Source organism: Stegostoma tigrinum, chromosome 8 (genome assembly GCF_030684315.1).
Source record: "Stegostoma tigrinum isolate sSteTig4 chromosome 8, sSteTig4.hap1, whole genome shotgun sequence".
NCBI classification, from domain to species: domain Eukaryota; kingdom Metazoa; phylum Chordata; class Chondrichthyes; order Orectolobiformes; family Stegostomatidae; genus Stegostoma; species Stegostoma tigrinum.
The window spans coordinates 92356851-92374096 of record NC_081361.1 but is presented as its reverse complement, the minus strand read 5'-3'; the positions used below and the strand labels follow the sequence as shown (position 1 = coordinate 92374096).

General features: G+C 40.8%; 1 protein-coding gene across 1 annotated transcript in view; it reads left to right on the top strand.

The window, feature by feature from the left end:
* The window catches only part of usp33 (ubiquitin specific peptidase 33), a 92901-nt gene that overhangs the window by 54115 nt on the left and 21540 nt on the right, over positions 1-17246 (top strand). The window contains exons 16-20 of the mRNA XM_048539432.2: positions 3934-3979; positions 4832-5012; positions 8569-8695; positions 16075-16244; positions 16885-16966. Of these exons, the coding sequence (XP_048395389.1) occupies positions 3934-3979; positions 4832-5012; positions 8569-8695; positions 16075-16244; positions 16885-16966 (606 nt within the window). The remainder of the gene's footprint in view (positions 1-3933; positions 3980-4831; positions 5013-8568; positions 8696-16074; positions 16245-16884; positions 16967-17246) is intronic.

Genomic DNA, 17246 nt, shown 5'->3' with positions numbered 1-17246 from the left:
CTCCAGCTCTACACTTTGTTATCTAATGATATTTGATGTTTGTATTTCAAAAATGCACATCAGTCTCCAAATTAATTTACTGAGTATTGGCCAAGATATAGGACTGACGTAATATTGCAGTGTTGTTAAATTCAGCATTACCAATGAATAACAAATTTCTGAAATAATGAGCCATCTAAGCTGCTAGACCTTACAAACCTGCAAGCACCAATACATTCTGCCCATGTGACAGGCTTGATTAAAAATTTAAAGGGATTGTGTTTTTGAATTAATCAAGGTCCCGTTGTGCTGTGATATAATTATCTGCACAGTCTGCTACGTTACCTGTTTTAGTGTCATCTGCAAACTTGCTAATCATACATCCAGCAACTCCTCTTTTGTAATGTGAGCTATCTTCAAGACACCACTAGTTATCTCCCTAACTTCCATGTCCTTCTCCACAGTAAATACTAACAAAAAAAATTTGTTTGGCATGTCACTCATTCCCTGTGGTTCCACACATAAATGACTATGTTGATCTTTAAGAGGCCCTCTTTTCTTCCTAGTTTAGTGTGCTTATAGATTCCCTTTAAATTCTCCTTAACTCTATTTGCCAAAACTATCTCATGTCCCCTTTTTGACCTCCTGGTTTCCCTCTTAAGTATACTCCTGCTACTCTTGTAGTCCTCCAGGGATTCACTCGATCCTAGCTGTCTGTATATGATGGTATATGCTGCCTCCTTTTTCTTGACCAGAACATCCAGTTTTTCTCGTCATCCAGCATTCCCTGCACCTGCCAGCTCTGCCCTTCCAACTAACAGGACCATACTGTCTCTGAACTCTCATTATCTCATTCCTAATTTACTTCCCAACCATCCTTTTGCCTGCAAATAGCCTCCCCCAATCAACTTCTGAACATTCCTGTCTAATACTGTCAAACTTGGCCTTTTGCTCCAATTTAGAATTCTAACTTTTTGATCAGTTCTAATTTTTTCCAGTAACTATTTTAAATCTAATGGAATTATGATCACTTGCCCCAAAGTGCTCCCCCATTGACACTTCAGTCATCTGCCCTCCTTTATTTCCCAACAGAAGGTGAAGTATTGTTTCTTCTTCAGTCGAGGTGCCCACACATTGAATAAGAAAGTTTTCTTGTACAAGCTTAACAAATTCCTCCATCCAAACCCTTATTATCAAGGCTGATCATCCTATTCAGTGCCTGTTCTTGCCTTCGCCCTATACCCTTTGCCCTGGATCTATATCTAACTCCTTAAAAACATTTAATATTTGGCCTCAACTGTTTTCGGTGGCAGAGAATTTTATAGGTTCACCAGTCTGTATGAAGAAATTTCTCAACTCTGCCCTAGTTTACCTATCCCATAGCCTTGGGCTGTGACCCCTGGCTCTGAATTCCCTGGCTTACACCTTGCTTCTGATCATTTATATGTCCAACGTTGAACATATGAAAAAGTACAGCACAGGAACAGGACCTTCAGCCCTCCAAGCCTGTGCTGAACATCATGCCCTAATTAATCTAAAAACCTGCCATTTTTCGATCTGTATCCCTCTATTCCCTCTGTTTTCATGTACCCATCTAGGTGCCTCTTAAATGACTTCAATGTGCCTGCTTCCAGTACTACTACTGGCAGTGCATTCCAGGCTGCTACCACTCTGTGTAAAAAAACTTCTCTCGCACTTCTCCCTTAAACTTTCACCCCGACCTTAACCTCATGCAGCCTTGTGATTGAAACTTTAACTGTAGGAAAAAACCTCTGACTATCCACCCTAACTATGCCTCTCATAATTTTGTAGACCTCTATCAGGTCTTCTCTCAGCTGCCATCTTTCCAGTGAAAACAATCCTAGTCTTTTTAAACTTTCCTCATAATCAGTGCCCTGGAGACCAGGCATCATCATGATGAACTTCCTCTGTACTCTTCCCCCAAGCTTCCACATCCTTCTGGTAGTATGGCAACCAAAACTGCACACAGGACGCCAAATGTGGCCTAACAAGGGTTTTGTATCGCTGCAACATGTTTTGCCAACTCTCGTACTCCATGCCCCAGGCGATGAAGGTAAGTATGCCATATACCTTGTCAATCACCTTGGCTACCATTTTAAGGGAACTGTGGACCTGCACACCCAGATCTGTCTGAATGTTAGTGTTCCGAAGTGTTCTGCCATTCACAATATAATGCATACTTAAATCCTCTGAAATGCATCACCTCGCATTTATCTGGATTAAACTCCATCTGCCATTTCTGTGCCTAAGTCGCCAATCTATCTCTATCCTGTTGTATACTTTCACAATTGTTGGCCCTATCAGCAACCTCATCAATCTTCGTGTCATCAGCAAACTTGCTTATCAGACCACCCATATTTTCCTCCAGATCACTTTTATATATACTACAAACAACAGAGGACCTAAGACCCTGTGGAACACCACTAGTCACTGGTCTCCATTCTGAAAAACATCCTTCCACCACTACCCTCTGTCTTCTATGACCAAACCAGTTTTGTATCCATCCAGCCGGGCCACCCTGGCTAGTTATTACATTTATGCAAAATCTTGTAAATGATCTGTATGTATTATATATTACCTCCAGTACCAAATATACAAGAGAATACTAGAGTCAAATGCCATGACGGACGAGAAATGCCAAGAAGAATTTCATACGCATCTCAACAGCGCATGCAGTTAACTTCAAGGGGAGGGCCGGGGAGACACAAAACTAGGACATTTAAGACTTTGCTGCAAGTGAGGTGGCCACTTAATCAGTGGATGAGAAAAGATATGCCAAATAACCTTTCCCATCCATCGCTATCTTGTAAGCAGACTTTCAGCAAAAGCAGTTATTGTTCACAGCATCCAGAATGGTGTGAAGGTATACTGGAAGTGATGAGTCAAGCATAGACTGGGGTGACCAAGCTCTCCATGGAGCAGTAGTATAAAGGATATATTTGCGAAGGAAACTTGCACGATTGTTGGACATTTGAGTTGTTTGAATGAATTAATGTTGTGTTTTGTTTGAATTTCGACCATCAGACATAGGAACAGAAATTAGGCCATTCAGCGCATCGAGTCTGCTCTGCCATTCAATCATAGCTGATAAGTTTCTCAACCGTATTTTCCTGCTTTTTCCCCATAACCCTTGATCGTCTTGACAATCAAGAACCTATTCATCTCCGTCTTAAATGTACTCGATGACCTGGCCTCCACAGCCTTCTGTGGCAGTGAATACATTCACCACTCTCTGGCTGAAGAAGTTTCCCCTTATCTCTGTTCTAAAGGGTCTTCCCTTTACTCTAAGGCTGTGCCCCCGGATCCTAGTCTCTCCTACCACTGGTAACATCTTCCCAACATCCATTCTGTCCAAGCCATTCGGTATTCTGTAAGTTGAACATAGACCCAGAGTCCTCAAAAAAGCTCCTCATGTTAAGCTTTTCATTGTCGGGACTATTCTCATGAACATCCTGTGAACCCACTCCAGGGCCAGTACATATTTTCTTGAGATATGGGGCCTAAAACTGCACATAATACTCCAAATATGGCCTGACCAGAGTCTGATAGGGCCTTAGAAGTACATTCCTGCTTTTATACTCAAGTCCTTACAAAAATAAATGCCAAAGTTACTTTTGCCTTCCTAACTACTGACTCAACCTGCAAGTTTCCCTTGAAAGAATCCTGGACTAGAACTCCCAAGTCTCTTTGCTCATCAGACTTCTGAATTTTCTCCCCATTTAGGAAATAGTCCATGCTTTTATTCTTCTTACCAGAGTGCATGACCTCACACTTTCCTACATGTACTCAGTGATTTTTTGGAAGGAAGCTGATGATCGGTTGAATCTATCTCTTCTATGAGTTGGGCGATAGATTCCCAGTAAATTGTGCCTGGTCTGAGAAAGATGACCCTATTTTCTCTGCTTTCTTATCTCCGTAATTTTCCTTTTCCAGATTGCGAAATGGAGTTAAATTCTGTAAAGTGCAGCAGTTACCAGAGGTAAATATTTTCAATCATGTTGTGTTTCCATTTTTAAAACTTAGCTAAGTAGTCCTTTTGAGATATCAGTACAATAATTGAGAACCCTGAGCTGTTGTTCCTCCTTTATCCATCAACAATAGACTAATCTGTGTGATTTCTTTGCCAATTATATAATTGCGGGGATGTATCTGAATTAAAGGGAACGCAGTAAGCATTATCTTGCTGATGTACAAGATTGAAATGATACTCAGTATTGTTCTGTTGACCAGAAAATTCAACATTCAATCATGGATCCCAGATAATTTTCCAGTCAGGCAGTAATATATATTTTTGCTGACTGATGAGGGAGGACAACAAGCAATCAGAGTTTCTACTTTTCTTTTCCCCGTGGATTCCTCTCAAGTTGGATGAGATGGTAGGAGTCCTCCTAGTGAACCTGCCTGCCATGAATTCAGTTGATTAAGTGATGCCATTAAGGTTTTGGAGTAGATCTGTAGCTTGGGTTGTGGGTGTTGAGGTTGCTTGGCTGGCCAAGCTGGTTTGTTGTTTTGCAGATGTTTTGTTACTGTGCTGGGTAACATCCTCGGTGCAGCCTCTGATGAAGCGTCGGTGTGTTTTTCCCACCTGGTTTTTTTATTGGTTACGTGACACCATTCTTCTTGAGTCAGAAGTTGCATTTTGAAACCCCATTCCAGTCTTTGGATATATAAGCTGAGGCCAGTTATCTTATTGCTGTGTGTGGAATCTTGTTTTGCACAGAATATCTGCCATATTTGCTAATGTAAATCACACCATTTTAAACTGATTGTGTGTATGTCAAACGCATCAGAGATCTAATAACATTGTTGTAATTGATGTATTTTATTGTAGATTTTGTGCATTCACTTGAAGAGATTCCGACATGAGCTCATGTTTTCCACCAAAATCAACAGCCATGTGTCATTCCCTTTAGAAGGTCTTGATCTTCAACCTTTCCTCGCTAAAGACAGCTCTCCTCAAATTACAACTTATAATCTCTTATCGGTTATCTGCCATCATGGTACTGCCAGTTGTGAGTATCACCAGCGTCCCTTATTGTAATATTGTAGTTTTTTTTAAATAGTGATCAAGCTGCTTTGTTGTGAAGCATAAAATGACAAGTTTTTTTGTTCATTAAAGGCTGTGTATTTTGCTTCAGATGGAGTCCAAACCTGAGATCCCATCTGAGCATTCTAGTAATTCAATTGGCATATGAAGTCCCATTTCACTATTGGAAGAGAAGGGAGTTCTGACGATGTGTGGCTAATAATTTAACCCATTAACTTCAAGATTGATCATCTCTGCGATTCATGTTACATTAAGATGGTGTTTTTATTAACCTTAATCTGTTACATTAATGCTATTCTGCACGTTTTCTTCACCTGATTACAATTTGCTTAGACTAACAAACAATGTTTTGTGTTTCTGTTATTTACCTCCCTAGTGATAATTATTAGTGATTGTCTCACTACTCAGCAAGGTCTCTGCAAATTGGCTGTCATGTTTCACATATTTCAACAGCAGCTATGCTTCAAAGAGCTTTTGAATGTTAAATGGTCGTGTGGTTTATGTCTGCAAGTCATTTTTGTTGTGATGTAGTAAAACATGTTTATAGTTCTGCAAAAATTCCGGAACTAGTTTTGCCCATTTTGTCTGTGATGCTCTCAATTTTAAATGTTGTGGCACCTGTCCCAATATTGGTAAATAATTATATATTCATTTCATGCCTCTTCAAACTTCTCCCTTGAACAACTTCTAATGTCTGTTAAACTTTGCTGATCAGTGGAAATGTTCCGTTGCTCCTTAACCACTCTAAGCTTTTAATTGTTTTAATCTTCTCATCTCGTCGATGGAAAAAGCTCTGAGATAATTTGTACCTCTCTTCATAACAATTTAATCTTTGCTGTGTTCCTAAACTCAGACCTTGCATAGTGTATGCAGTAGTTTAATTAATCCTGTGTATAAACTCAGTATCACCACCTGTATATTGTGTTCAGTATCTCTCGCTTGTATAAAGCAGAGTCCCAGATTCTTTTATTTTGTGATGCTTTTCAACTTTACCCAAGTTATTCCAAAAATGTATCTTTCAATGCAGTGTTATCTAACGAATTAAAACAAAAGGACGACACGGGTGGGGGTTTAGAATACGGTTAGGAGGGCCCTAAATCTTGGGAGTCCCTGCTTTCACCTGTGGGTAATGCTTATAGAGTGAATTGCCGAAGAGGTTGGTTGATTTTTGCTGGTATTGAAATAGCACACTGGAGATAATTCAAATCAATTGCTGGAAGAGGGCGAAGTGAGTGACCACATAATATAGGAGTGAAAATATGCCATTCAACCCATTGGGTCTGCTTCGCCATTAAATTAGATCTTGTATGATCTCAACTCCATTTTCCTGTCATAACCCCATAACCCGTGATCTCTCTGGTTAAAAAAACATGTCTGTCTCAGCCTTAAGAGATAATGGGAACTGCAGATGCTGGAGAATCCAAGATAACAAAGTGTGGAGCTGGATGAACACTGCAGGCCAAGCAGCATCTTGGGAGGACAAAAGCTGACGTTTCGGGCCTAGACCCTTCATCAGAAAGGCTTTTCTGATGAAGGGTCTAGGCCTGAAATGTCAGCTTTTGTCCTCCCAAGGTGCAGCTTGGCCTGCTGTGTTCATCCAGCCCCCCACTTTTTGTTATCTCTGTCTCAGCCTTGATGTGGAGGTGCTGGTGTTCTACTGGGGTGGACAAGATCAAAAATCTCACAATAGGTTTATTTATTTGAAAGCACTCGGTTTAGTGTGGAAGAGGAGGTATACCGACACACAATTAGTAAGCTGAAAGATAGCAACAGTAAAAATGGCTCGCTAGCCACCTCCTGTTGAATATTGAATCAGTTAGAAAGAAGATGCAGGTTTCTGTTGATTAAAATGCAAATCCCAGAAACTCTTTTCAAGTCATTGCCCTGAGATAATTAAAGGCTTTATCAGTGTGTACAAGAAGTGCCTTCTCAGGCCAGACAATGCATTTTAGGTGTGAGGCCTTGTTTAGAATCTTTCTGTCTTTTAACCTGGAGTCAGGCTGATTTTATCTTTCACAACTATCACAGATGCACACGCATACATTTATTTCATCCAAGATGTTTGTGTATTTGCACATGCAGATTCTATTTTGTTCAAAAAAATGAAACCAGCTCAACTCCAGGTGAAAAAGGATATGGATTCTAAACAAGGCCTAACACTTAATATACATTGTCTGACTTGAGCTGTCACCTGTTGTGTACGCTGATAAAACTTCTAATTATTTCAGGGCAATAACTGGAAAGAGATTCTGGGATTTGCACTTTAATCAAAAGAAACCTGCATCTCCTTTCTAATTGATTAAAAGTTCAACAGAGGTGGCCAGTGAACCATTTTTACAGATAATTTTTAAGCAGAAAGAAAACATGTCAGAATACCTCCTTTTCCACACAACACCTGAGGAAGGAGCAGAGTTTTGAAAGCCAGTGTTTTCGTATAAATCTGTCAGACTATAACCTGGTGTTGTGTGATTTTTGACCTTATCTCAGCTTTGAATGCACTTAACAACCCAGCTTCAACAGCCCTTGAGGGTAAAGAATTCCACAGATTCACAACCAGCTCAGTGGCTAACACTGCTGCCTCGCAGCGCCAGGGACCCAGATTCAATTTCACCTTCGAGGGGGCTGTCAGTGTGGAGCTTGCATATTCTCCCTGTTTCTGCATGGGTTTCCTCCGGGTGCTCCGATTTCCTCCCACAGTCCAAAGATGTGCATGCTAAGTGGATTGGCCACACTAAATTGTCCATAGTGTTCAGGAATGTGTAGACTAGGTGGGTTATCGCAGGGTGGGTCAGAGTGGAATGCTTTGAGGTTCAGTGTGGACTTGTCGGGCTGAAGGGCCTGTTTCCACACTGTAGAGATTCCATGATAGCTTTCTATGATAAAGTAGAAACTCCTTCTCACCTCCGACTTAAATGTACGGCCCCTTAATCTGAGATTATGCCCTCCAGTCCTAAACTCTCCCACAAGGGAGACGACCTTTCCACATCTATCCTTAAGAATCTTGAATGTTTCAATATGATCGCCTCTGATTCTTTTAAATTTCTTTGAATACAGGCCCAAACTGCTCAACTTCTCCTATTTAAGATTGTCCCTCCATACCTAGTATTAGGCTGGTGAACCTTTTTAGGACTGCCTTCAGTGCTAGTATATCTCTCCTTTGATAAAGGGCCTAAAGACACTCGACCTCAAGTGGAATAAGATGCAAAGTTTGAAAGGTGGAGCTAATCAAGTCGTTGATTACATGGGTTATGACTTTGGAAACTGCTCACTTCTTTGTAGTTTGCGTAAAACAGAGAAAGAGGGAAGAAATGCCTGCTTCCCTGTATTTGTGGGCAAGTGGTAGCTAGTGTATATATTGTCAAAGTGTTGGTTTTCAGGACTTCCAAAAATGTTGTTAAACATCTTCAGTTCAACAACAGTTTCAAGCTTTTCTGTCACTAAGCCAGTGGCTATAATTTATACTCGATGGTCTTTCAGTTCCTCTGATACGGTTACGGATGTTTGTATTATTCTGACTCTAGGTGGCCATTACACAGCTTACTGCCTGAATGATCTGAATAATCGATGGTTTGAATTTGATGACCAGAGTGTGATGGAAGTGTCTGAATCAACTGTGCAGAATGCAGAAGCTTATGTGCTCTTCTACAGGTAATTTCATTGTGATGGCTGGTGGTTTGTTTTCTGTGGAAAGGCATATAGAACAGTCATCTTCTATACTAATAGAGTTTGACTTATCCCAAACCCTGCAAACCTGTGGCACTGCCAGTTCATAACTTGAAATTTGTATCTGTACTTCAGGCAAGTAAGCAATGAAATGGTCTGTTTGAATGAGGAAACCTAGTGAGCGCGCTTGAGATTATGGTAATGTTTGGTCAGAAGTTTGAGAGGTACAGTCTCACTGCAGGGATGTGAGCACAAAATCCTGGCCAAATCTCCCACCTTTGGAATGGATTTTAAACAGAGACTACATAAACCTCCTCTGGTGAATGTATTTTAAAATATCAATGGAGTTCTCCTGGAGAAAGAGGAGAAATTACTGGAGAGTCTCAGAAGATCCAGCTGCATCTGTAGGAAGAAAGTTCTGAGTTCTGACGAAGAGTCATCACCTCAACATGTTAACCAATGTCCCTAAAAACCACTTATCTGGCCATTGTGATGGTGTTTGTGGGAGCTTGCTGTGCCTGATCGTGTTCTTAACCAACTAATAATTTGTGTGACCATCCAAAATAATTCATTCACTGGGCAGTTTTATAATCTTTGCCTTTTTTTTCTTGTTCCCTTTAATTTTTGGGGTGTCCTTTAATGTAGTGTTGCAGTATTAATAGTTTTTAGTCTTTGTGATGTGGCCAAGATAGTGACATCATGATCAAAAGATTTTCAAAATCATGATGGCCATAGATAAGGTGAATAGCAGGTGTCTTTTCCCTATGCTGGGGAATTTCAAGACTGGAGGGCATATTTTTAAGGTGAGAAGAGAAAGAGATTTAAAATTGGACACAAGGGCCAGCTTTTTTTGACGCAGAACTGTTTCTGTGTGCAATGAACTTGCAGAGGAAGTGGTGGATGTGGGTGCAGTTACAACGTTTAAAAGACAGTCGGATACATACATGAATGATAAAGGTTTAGAAGATATGGGCCAAATGCAGGTAGGTGGGATTAGTTCAGTTTGGGATTATGGTTGGCATGGACTGATTCAGTTGAAGGGTCTGTTTCTGTGCTTTATGACCATGTGATACTCTGAAATTGTCGTTATCCCTCTCCATTATAGCTCATTTTTTTCAACCAAGATGTTAAATTAGTTTGCATCATCTGAACAAACTATAACTTTGTGTAAATTAATTACACAGTTCCTATTCCTACATTAAATTCTATGACCCCAAAATTCTTTGATCTTAATAGATTGTTATAGAGTACAGTGCAAATCTTCAGTGATTGGAGACTGAAATGAGGACGTGACAAAGTTGATTGATGAGGGAAAGGCTGTAGATGTCATATACATGGACTTCAGTAAGGCGTTTGATAAGGTTCCCCATGGCAGGCTGATGGACAAAGTGAAGTCGCATGGAGTCCTGGGTGTGCTAGCTAGATGGTTAAAAAACTGGCTGGGCAACAGGAGACAGAAAGTAGTAAAAGGGAGTTTCTCAAATTGGAGACCTGTGACTAGTGGTGTTCCACAGGGTTCTGTGCTGGGACCACTGTTGTTTGTGATATACTTAAATGATTTGGAGGAAGTGTAGGTCGTCTGATCAAGTTTGCAGATGACATGAAGATTGGTGGAGTAGCAAATAGTGAAGGGGACTGTCAGAGATTACAGCAGAATATAGATAGACTGGAGAGTTGGGCAGATAAATGGCAGATGGAGTTCAATCCGGGAAAATGTGATGCATTTTGGAAGATCTAATTCAAGGGCGGACTATACAGTAAATGGAAAAGTCCGAGGGAAAATTGATGAACAGAGAGATCTGGGTGTTCAGGTCCATTGTTCCCTGAAGGTGACAACGCAGGTCAATACGGTGGTCAAGATGGCTTACGGCATGCTTTCCTTCATTGGGCGGGGTATTGAGTACAAGAGTTGGCAGGCCATGTTACAGTTGTATAAGACTTTGGTTTGGCCACATTTAGAGTACTGCGTACAGTTCTGGTCGCCACATTACCAAAAGGATGTGGACGCTTTGGAGAGGGTGCGGAGGAGGTTCACCAGGATGTTGCCTGGTATGGAGGGTGCCAGCTATGAAGAGAGGTTGAGTTGATTAGGATTATTTTCATTAGAAAGACGGAGATTAAGGGGGGACCGGATTGAGGTCTACAAAATCACAAGGGGTATAGACAGGGTGGATAGCAAGAAGCTTTTTCCCAGAGTGGGGGACTCAATTACTAGGGGTCATGAGTTCAAAGTGAGAGGAGGAAAGTTTAAGGGAGATATGCGTGAAACGTTCTTTACACAGGGTGGTGGGTGCCAGGAACGCGTTGCCAGCGGAGGTGGTAGACGCAGACACGTTAGCGTCTTTTAAGATGTATCTGTACAGGTACATGGATGGGCAGGGAGCAAATGGACAAAGACCCTTAGAAAATAGATGACAGGTTAGACAGAGGATCTTGATCGGCGCAGGCTTGGTGGGCCGAAGGGCCTGTTCCTGTGCTGTAATTTTCTTTGTTCTTTGTTACATTTTAACTACTGCTTTGCATAGGCAGTGCATACAAGTAAGGAAGAATGGAACATTTCTGACGAACCAGTCTGCCAGTCGGAACAGTCCAACTGTGACTGCTCTCCTTTCCAGTACAGTCTGATTTATTTTTAATGTTTAATAATTTTGATATTTAATTTCTCTCTTACTTAGGTTTAATTGGGATTAGTTGTAAAACATTTTGTAAGGAAAATTGGCGTTAACCAGCAAAGATGTCTGGTCATGTGTTTGTGATTTTATAGTTGTTTTATAGCTCAGGTTAATATAAACTTTGGCTAATAAAGGTGAAAATACTGTGTGGTAAAAAAGTTTTAGTCACAAACAACTCTATTTTAAAATGGTTTAGTTTGGTAACTTAAAGTATGTGTCTTAGATGTATATGATTATTTTGAGCTTTAACTTGTTTCAGGCATCAGCAGTTACTGTGGAGTCGCACATGGTTGTTTACATAGAATCCCCATAGTGTGGAAACAGGCCATTCAGCCCAACAAGTCTACACCGACTCTGCAAAGGGCATCCCACTCAAACCCACCCACCCCTACCCTGTCTCTCTAATCCTGCATTTCTGTGGCTAATGCTCCCAACCTACACATCCCTGGACACTATGGGCCATTCTGCATGGCGAATCCATCTAACTTGCACAACTGTGGGAGGAAACCACAGACGTGACAGAAACCCGTGCAGACACCATGTTCTCTCCCACCGCCCCCCCCCCCCCCCCCCCCCCCCCGTCCCGGAATATTGATAGATTTTGAATACTTAGATGTATCAATTGGGGTATTTGGTGATGTTAGTTAGTCACTAGATGGTGACACTGTGCTCTTAAAATGATGCATAAATTATTGGTACAACATTGTCTGTAAAGATGTAAAACATTGGCAGGTTGATACAGACAAGATGCCGTAGATGGGTTGATTCTACAAAATGATAAATATTTCAAAGAACAAAGATAGTGGGAAGTCACATCAATAAGATGGGCATTAGCTTTAGAAAGATCAGTTAGGAATTGGGTATGCACTGTTCGGCCAGTCCGAAATTCTTTGTGATGTCTGTGTATTGTCCAACCCCTTGAGCATTCCGGATGCCTCTGAAAGCATCTGCTGCCTAAATGATTCTGGAGTTTTGTTTTCGCTACACACCTCTAGTCAGTTACATACGTTTAGCTCTGTTCATTGAATATATCACTTATTGGATTTAACTTTGTCTTTTGTAATCTGGAACTTTTAAAATGGGGTTCTGTATTTATCTTGCTTGTACCTTTCACATCTTTCTGTACCTCTATAAAATCACTTTGCTCCTCAGCATATGTTAAACCACTATAATAATTCTCCCCCATGATAAAACTTTGGCAGCAACCTGACTTTGTTATGCATATCATTAAGGAGTCTGAGGCATTGCGTTAAAATCAGTTTATTGCACCTCTCGAATGTTTATTCAAGACCATTTTGTAAGTAAAAAAGCTATGAATTATCTGCATAGAGTGCAGATAATTAAATTTACAACAGTGAACTGGTGCTGCAGAAGCAAGGTAATGGTGAGCTCACCTGGCAGCAATTCAAATGTTACAATGCAAATTCATTTGAATCTGCCACGTAGTTCTGCAGTAAAAAAAAACTGATCCTGTTCATATGCAGCTGAATCAGAATGCCTTGTGGAGATGTGTGTAATTAACATTACTTCCAAAAATAATTTATTCCGAACTTCCAAATAAATTTTAGTTTGAAGTTTTATTAGCACTATACATTATAAGCAGTTATGTAAATAATGCAGTCACCACCTTGTTGCAATCTATATGAATAATGCGTGGCATGGTGGCTCAGTAGTTAGCACAGCTGCTTCACAGCACCAGGGACGCAGGTTTGATTCCACCCTCGGGTGACTGTGCAGACTCCGCACAGACATTCTCCCTGTGTTTGCTTGGGTTTCCTGGAGGTGCTTCAGTTTCCTCCCACAGTCCAAAGATGCGCAGGTTAGGTGGATTGGCCGTGTTAAATTGCCCATAGCGTTCGGGGATATGCAGGCTGGGTGGATTAGCCGTGGGTAGTGCAGGGTTACAGCGATAAGGTGGAGTGTGGGATGCTGTTCAGAAGGTCAGTTTAGACTGAGTGGGCTGAATGGCCTGCTTCCACCCCAACAACTTGTTGTCATTAGGGATTCTATGAAAATAATAAATGCTGTTTTTTAATACATTGTATGGAGTTTGGAATTTTAAAGTGTAAAGCTAATAATGTTGCGAAAAGCCATTACTGTTTCTGGCAATGCAGTTTTGTGCTGAATATTTGTACACTCTCTTGATACTTTTGTCTGCTTGAAACTACTTTTTCAGATGATCCCAGCATCAGTGTTTTCGCTTGCCAATATATTTTTAAATTTGCTGCATGTGTAAGAAACAAAGCAAGCCACCTTCCATTTCCTCCTCCTACAGATTTTATCATGTGCCCTCACGCATTAGTCATGTCTTCAGAAGACTGTAGAATAACACTATTAAAATAATTACACTTAATTTGGACTTCAGTTGGGAAGAGATTTATAATAAACTATAAAATAAGTTAATTGGAAAAGTTAAATTGAAAAAAAGATTCTAATCAAGAATGCATTTGAACAAATCACACATGATGTTTTGTGTTTGAATTGAATTTCTCCCTTGGGGCACCACCTTAGTAACAACCAGTGATTGAATTGATTGTGCCATAAGAAAGGAGAGAACACGCTCCCATCTACATCAGAGGAACTGAGGTTGAGAGAGTGAACAGCACCAAGTTCCTCCGAGTGACAATAACCAACAACCTGTCCCCGGACTTCCCACGTCAATGCGACAGTCAAGAAGGCACAATACCACCTCTTTTTTTGTAAGGCAGCTCAGGAAATTTATCATGTCCATAAGGTCCCTCACGAACTTCTACCAGATGTACCAGTGAAAGCATACTGTCCGGGTGCATAACAGCCTGGTACAGCAACTGCTCTGTCCAGGACCCTAAGAAACTACAGAAGGTAGTGTACACAGCTAGGCCATCACAGAAGACAACCTTCCATCCATGGACTCTATTTACATGGCTCACTGCCACAGAAATGTGGCCGAAGACCTATCGCACCCTGGCAATGACCTCCTACCAGTGGGAAGTCCAAGACAAGTCTTTAGTTATTGTCACTCAGAGGAATATGACGCTCGTCACTCTCTCAACCTCAGTTCCATCAGGCACCGTACTTCCTTTTCATGAAGGATTGCCCTATTTCAGCTTCTACTTGTAAGGTGGGAGGAGGGACACAGTGCTGTGGTCAGATTTTCCGAAGTGTGGGTAGGGGGTTGAGCAGTAGGCATCTTTGGTTGTGTAGTTGTGGTCCAGAAACGCAATGACTTCTATGTAGGCAGTACCCATTTTGTATACTCAATCCCATAGATAACAAGAGGAACAGATAATCAATTTCACTGCTTTTGGGGACGCTGATCAAAGGATTCAATTTTCAGTTTGAAGAAGGGCGGGTAGAGTCTTCATCTTCTGGAAAGCATTGTTCCTTCGATCAGAGTCCCCAAAAGCAGTGAAATTGATCATCTGTTTCCCTTGTTAACTGTGCGATTGTGTATGCAAAATGGTTACTGCCTGTATAGAAGTCATTGCATGTCAAAAGTATTTTGTTGTATATGAAATATAATGCACACATTCATGCTGTTTCTCAGTGTAATGTTTAATAAAATTAAACCACAATAGGGCACCTCGTAATTGGAACTTGCCCTTTGACATAACTTTGATAGAAAGAACTAGCCCCCTCATGCAATGCCTTTCACCAGGATGTCCCAGTGCACATCAGAGCCAGTGCAATACTTCTGAAATGTAGCTGTTGCTTTAATGTAGGTACCATAGCAGCCAGTTTGTGCGCAACATGTTCCCACAAGCAGCAATAAGATAATTGATTAAATCATTTCTCTGTGGTGCTGGTTGAGGAGTCCATGTTGGTCAGGAACCTGGAAGAATGTATCCGCTCATCTTTAAATATCATGGGATCATTTTTATTCATTTAAGAAGACAGCAATCACTGCGGTCGTTCTGATTCATGTTAAAATAAAAACTGCAAAAACTGTAATCAGTAAACCTTGCTGGTAATTTCTTCATGACAGGCTCATTCAGTGAATGCCCACAGGGATCATAACAAACTATCAATTATTCTTTCCTTCTGAATTTGATTATTCCTGTCTTACAGAAATGTAGTCTGAATATTTTGCTCAAGAATCAGAAATAAGTGCTAATGAAAATCTAGCAATGTAAACCTCCTTTTGTTTTTCCATTCTACCCATTTGGGATGTCACTAGGATTTGAGCACTGGGAAGAGGACAATGGAAGGAAGGGTATGGAGGAGACCAGAAAGGATGCAAAGGAAAGAGCATTTTTTTTAATGTAGTGATTTAAAATGGACTACCTGAAAGGTGGATGGAAGCGAATTCAAAAGTAAATTTCTAAAGGGAAAAGCAGAAGAGGGAAAATTTATGGGGTGTGGGCAGTGAAAGGCAGAGTGTTGGGAAGAATTGAGTAGCTCTTTCTAAAAACTGGCACAGGCATAATGAATCACTTGGCCTCCATGCATGCTGTATGGTTGCATGAACTTTGCTCTAGTTATAAATCCTCTTATGGGAGAGGTTTCTGCTATGATGGCACCTAATAGTGGTTTGCTCAGTGTAGAGCAATTTGAACTGATTTACTTTTTCAAAGTGTTTTGGTGCGGATGCCATCAATATTGGTGCTAACAGTACAGGGAGAGGATGCAATGACTGTGTGCAACGGGATCACCAGGATTCTCAGCTACTGTAGATTTTCAATGCCACATTGTGTTGTCGTTTCTATTTCACAGAAAAAGCAGTGAGGAGATGCAGAAGGAAAGGCAGAGATTTGCTCATCTACTGAATATGATGGAACCTAGTCTGCTTCAGTTCTACATATCCCGTCAGTGGCTGAATAAATTCAAGACTTTTGCTGAGCCAGGTCCTATTAGCAACAATGAATTCCTTTGTGCTCATGGAGGTAAAGTGATACATGAGATACATTCACCCAACTGTAAGCAACTGTTGGATGGATTAAGTGGATGTTTGTGAAACCACATGGGAGCAGGGTCACGCTTGGTGTAACAGGTCCTAGCTGCGTATCTTCTTTATGTAGCAATGGCTGATCTCATCCCTGCTGGCAATTGAAGCTTTTGTTAAAATTAGTCTCAGCATGGCCAGGTGAAGCCTGTTCCCAATAATTATCTATTAGTGACCTTTTTGAAGAAGATGCAAATGTCAAAATACATTAGGTTTGGCTGTGTAAGTTACCAACTGGTACGTTCTAAAGAATGGTCACTGGACACGAAACATTAACTCTGATTTTGCTATGCAGATGCTGCTAGACTGCTGAGTTTTTCCATCAATTTCTGTTTTTGTTTCTGATTTCCAGCATCTGCAGTTCTTTCTTTATTTAGAAACCAAATGGTTTCCCCTCCTTGTAGAACTTTACCCCAGCAAAGAGTCAACACCTTCAAGAAGAAGGAAGCCAGGCAATCACTAAAGAATAAATTGCTGCTATAAGCGGTTTTCCTATTGTATACTTATCTTTAAAGAAACGTAGAAATTAGGCCATGCTGGAAAATCGACAACATTCTAATGACAAAATGTATCTGTTACAGGTGTCCCACCTCAGAAGGCCAGTTACATTGATGAGCTTGTTGTGATGTTGCCTCAGAATGTGTGGGACTATCTGTACAGCAGGTAAGAAATGTGGCACCTGTTCCTTTTCCTTTTCCTTCTGTGGGAGGTAAACTTTTAGATAATCTTTCCCCTAATAACAACACATGTTCTGATTTCTGACTCAGACTTGCATTTCACAAGGCCCCTAGTTTTCATGATAAACACATATTTGCAGAAGGAAAACCTATATAAGTGGAATCATGGCATTCGATCCTGGAGTTACACAAGAGCATCCTGTAAACATTCAAAATCAGAACTGCTAAAGTGAAATTTGATACACAAATCCAATTATGATGTGGTA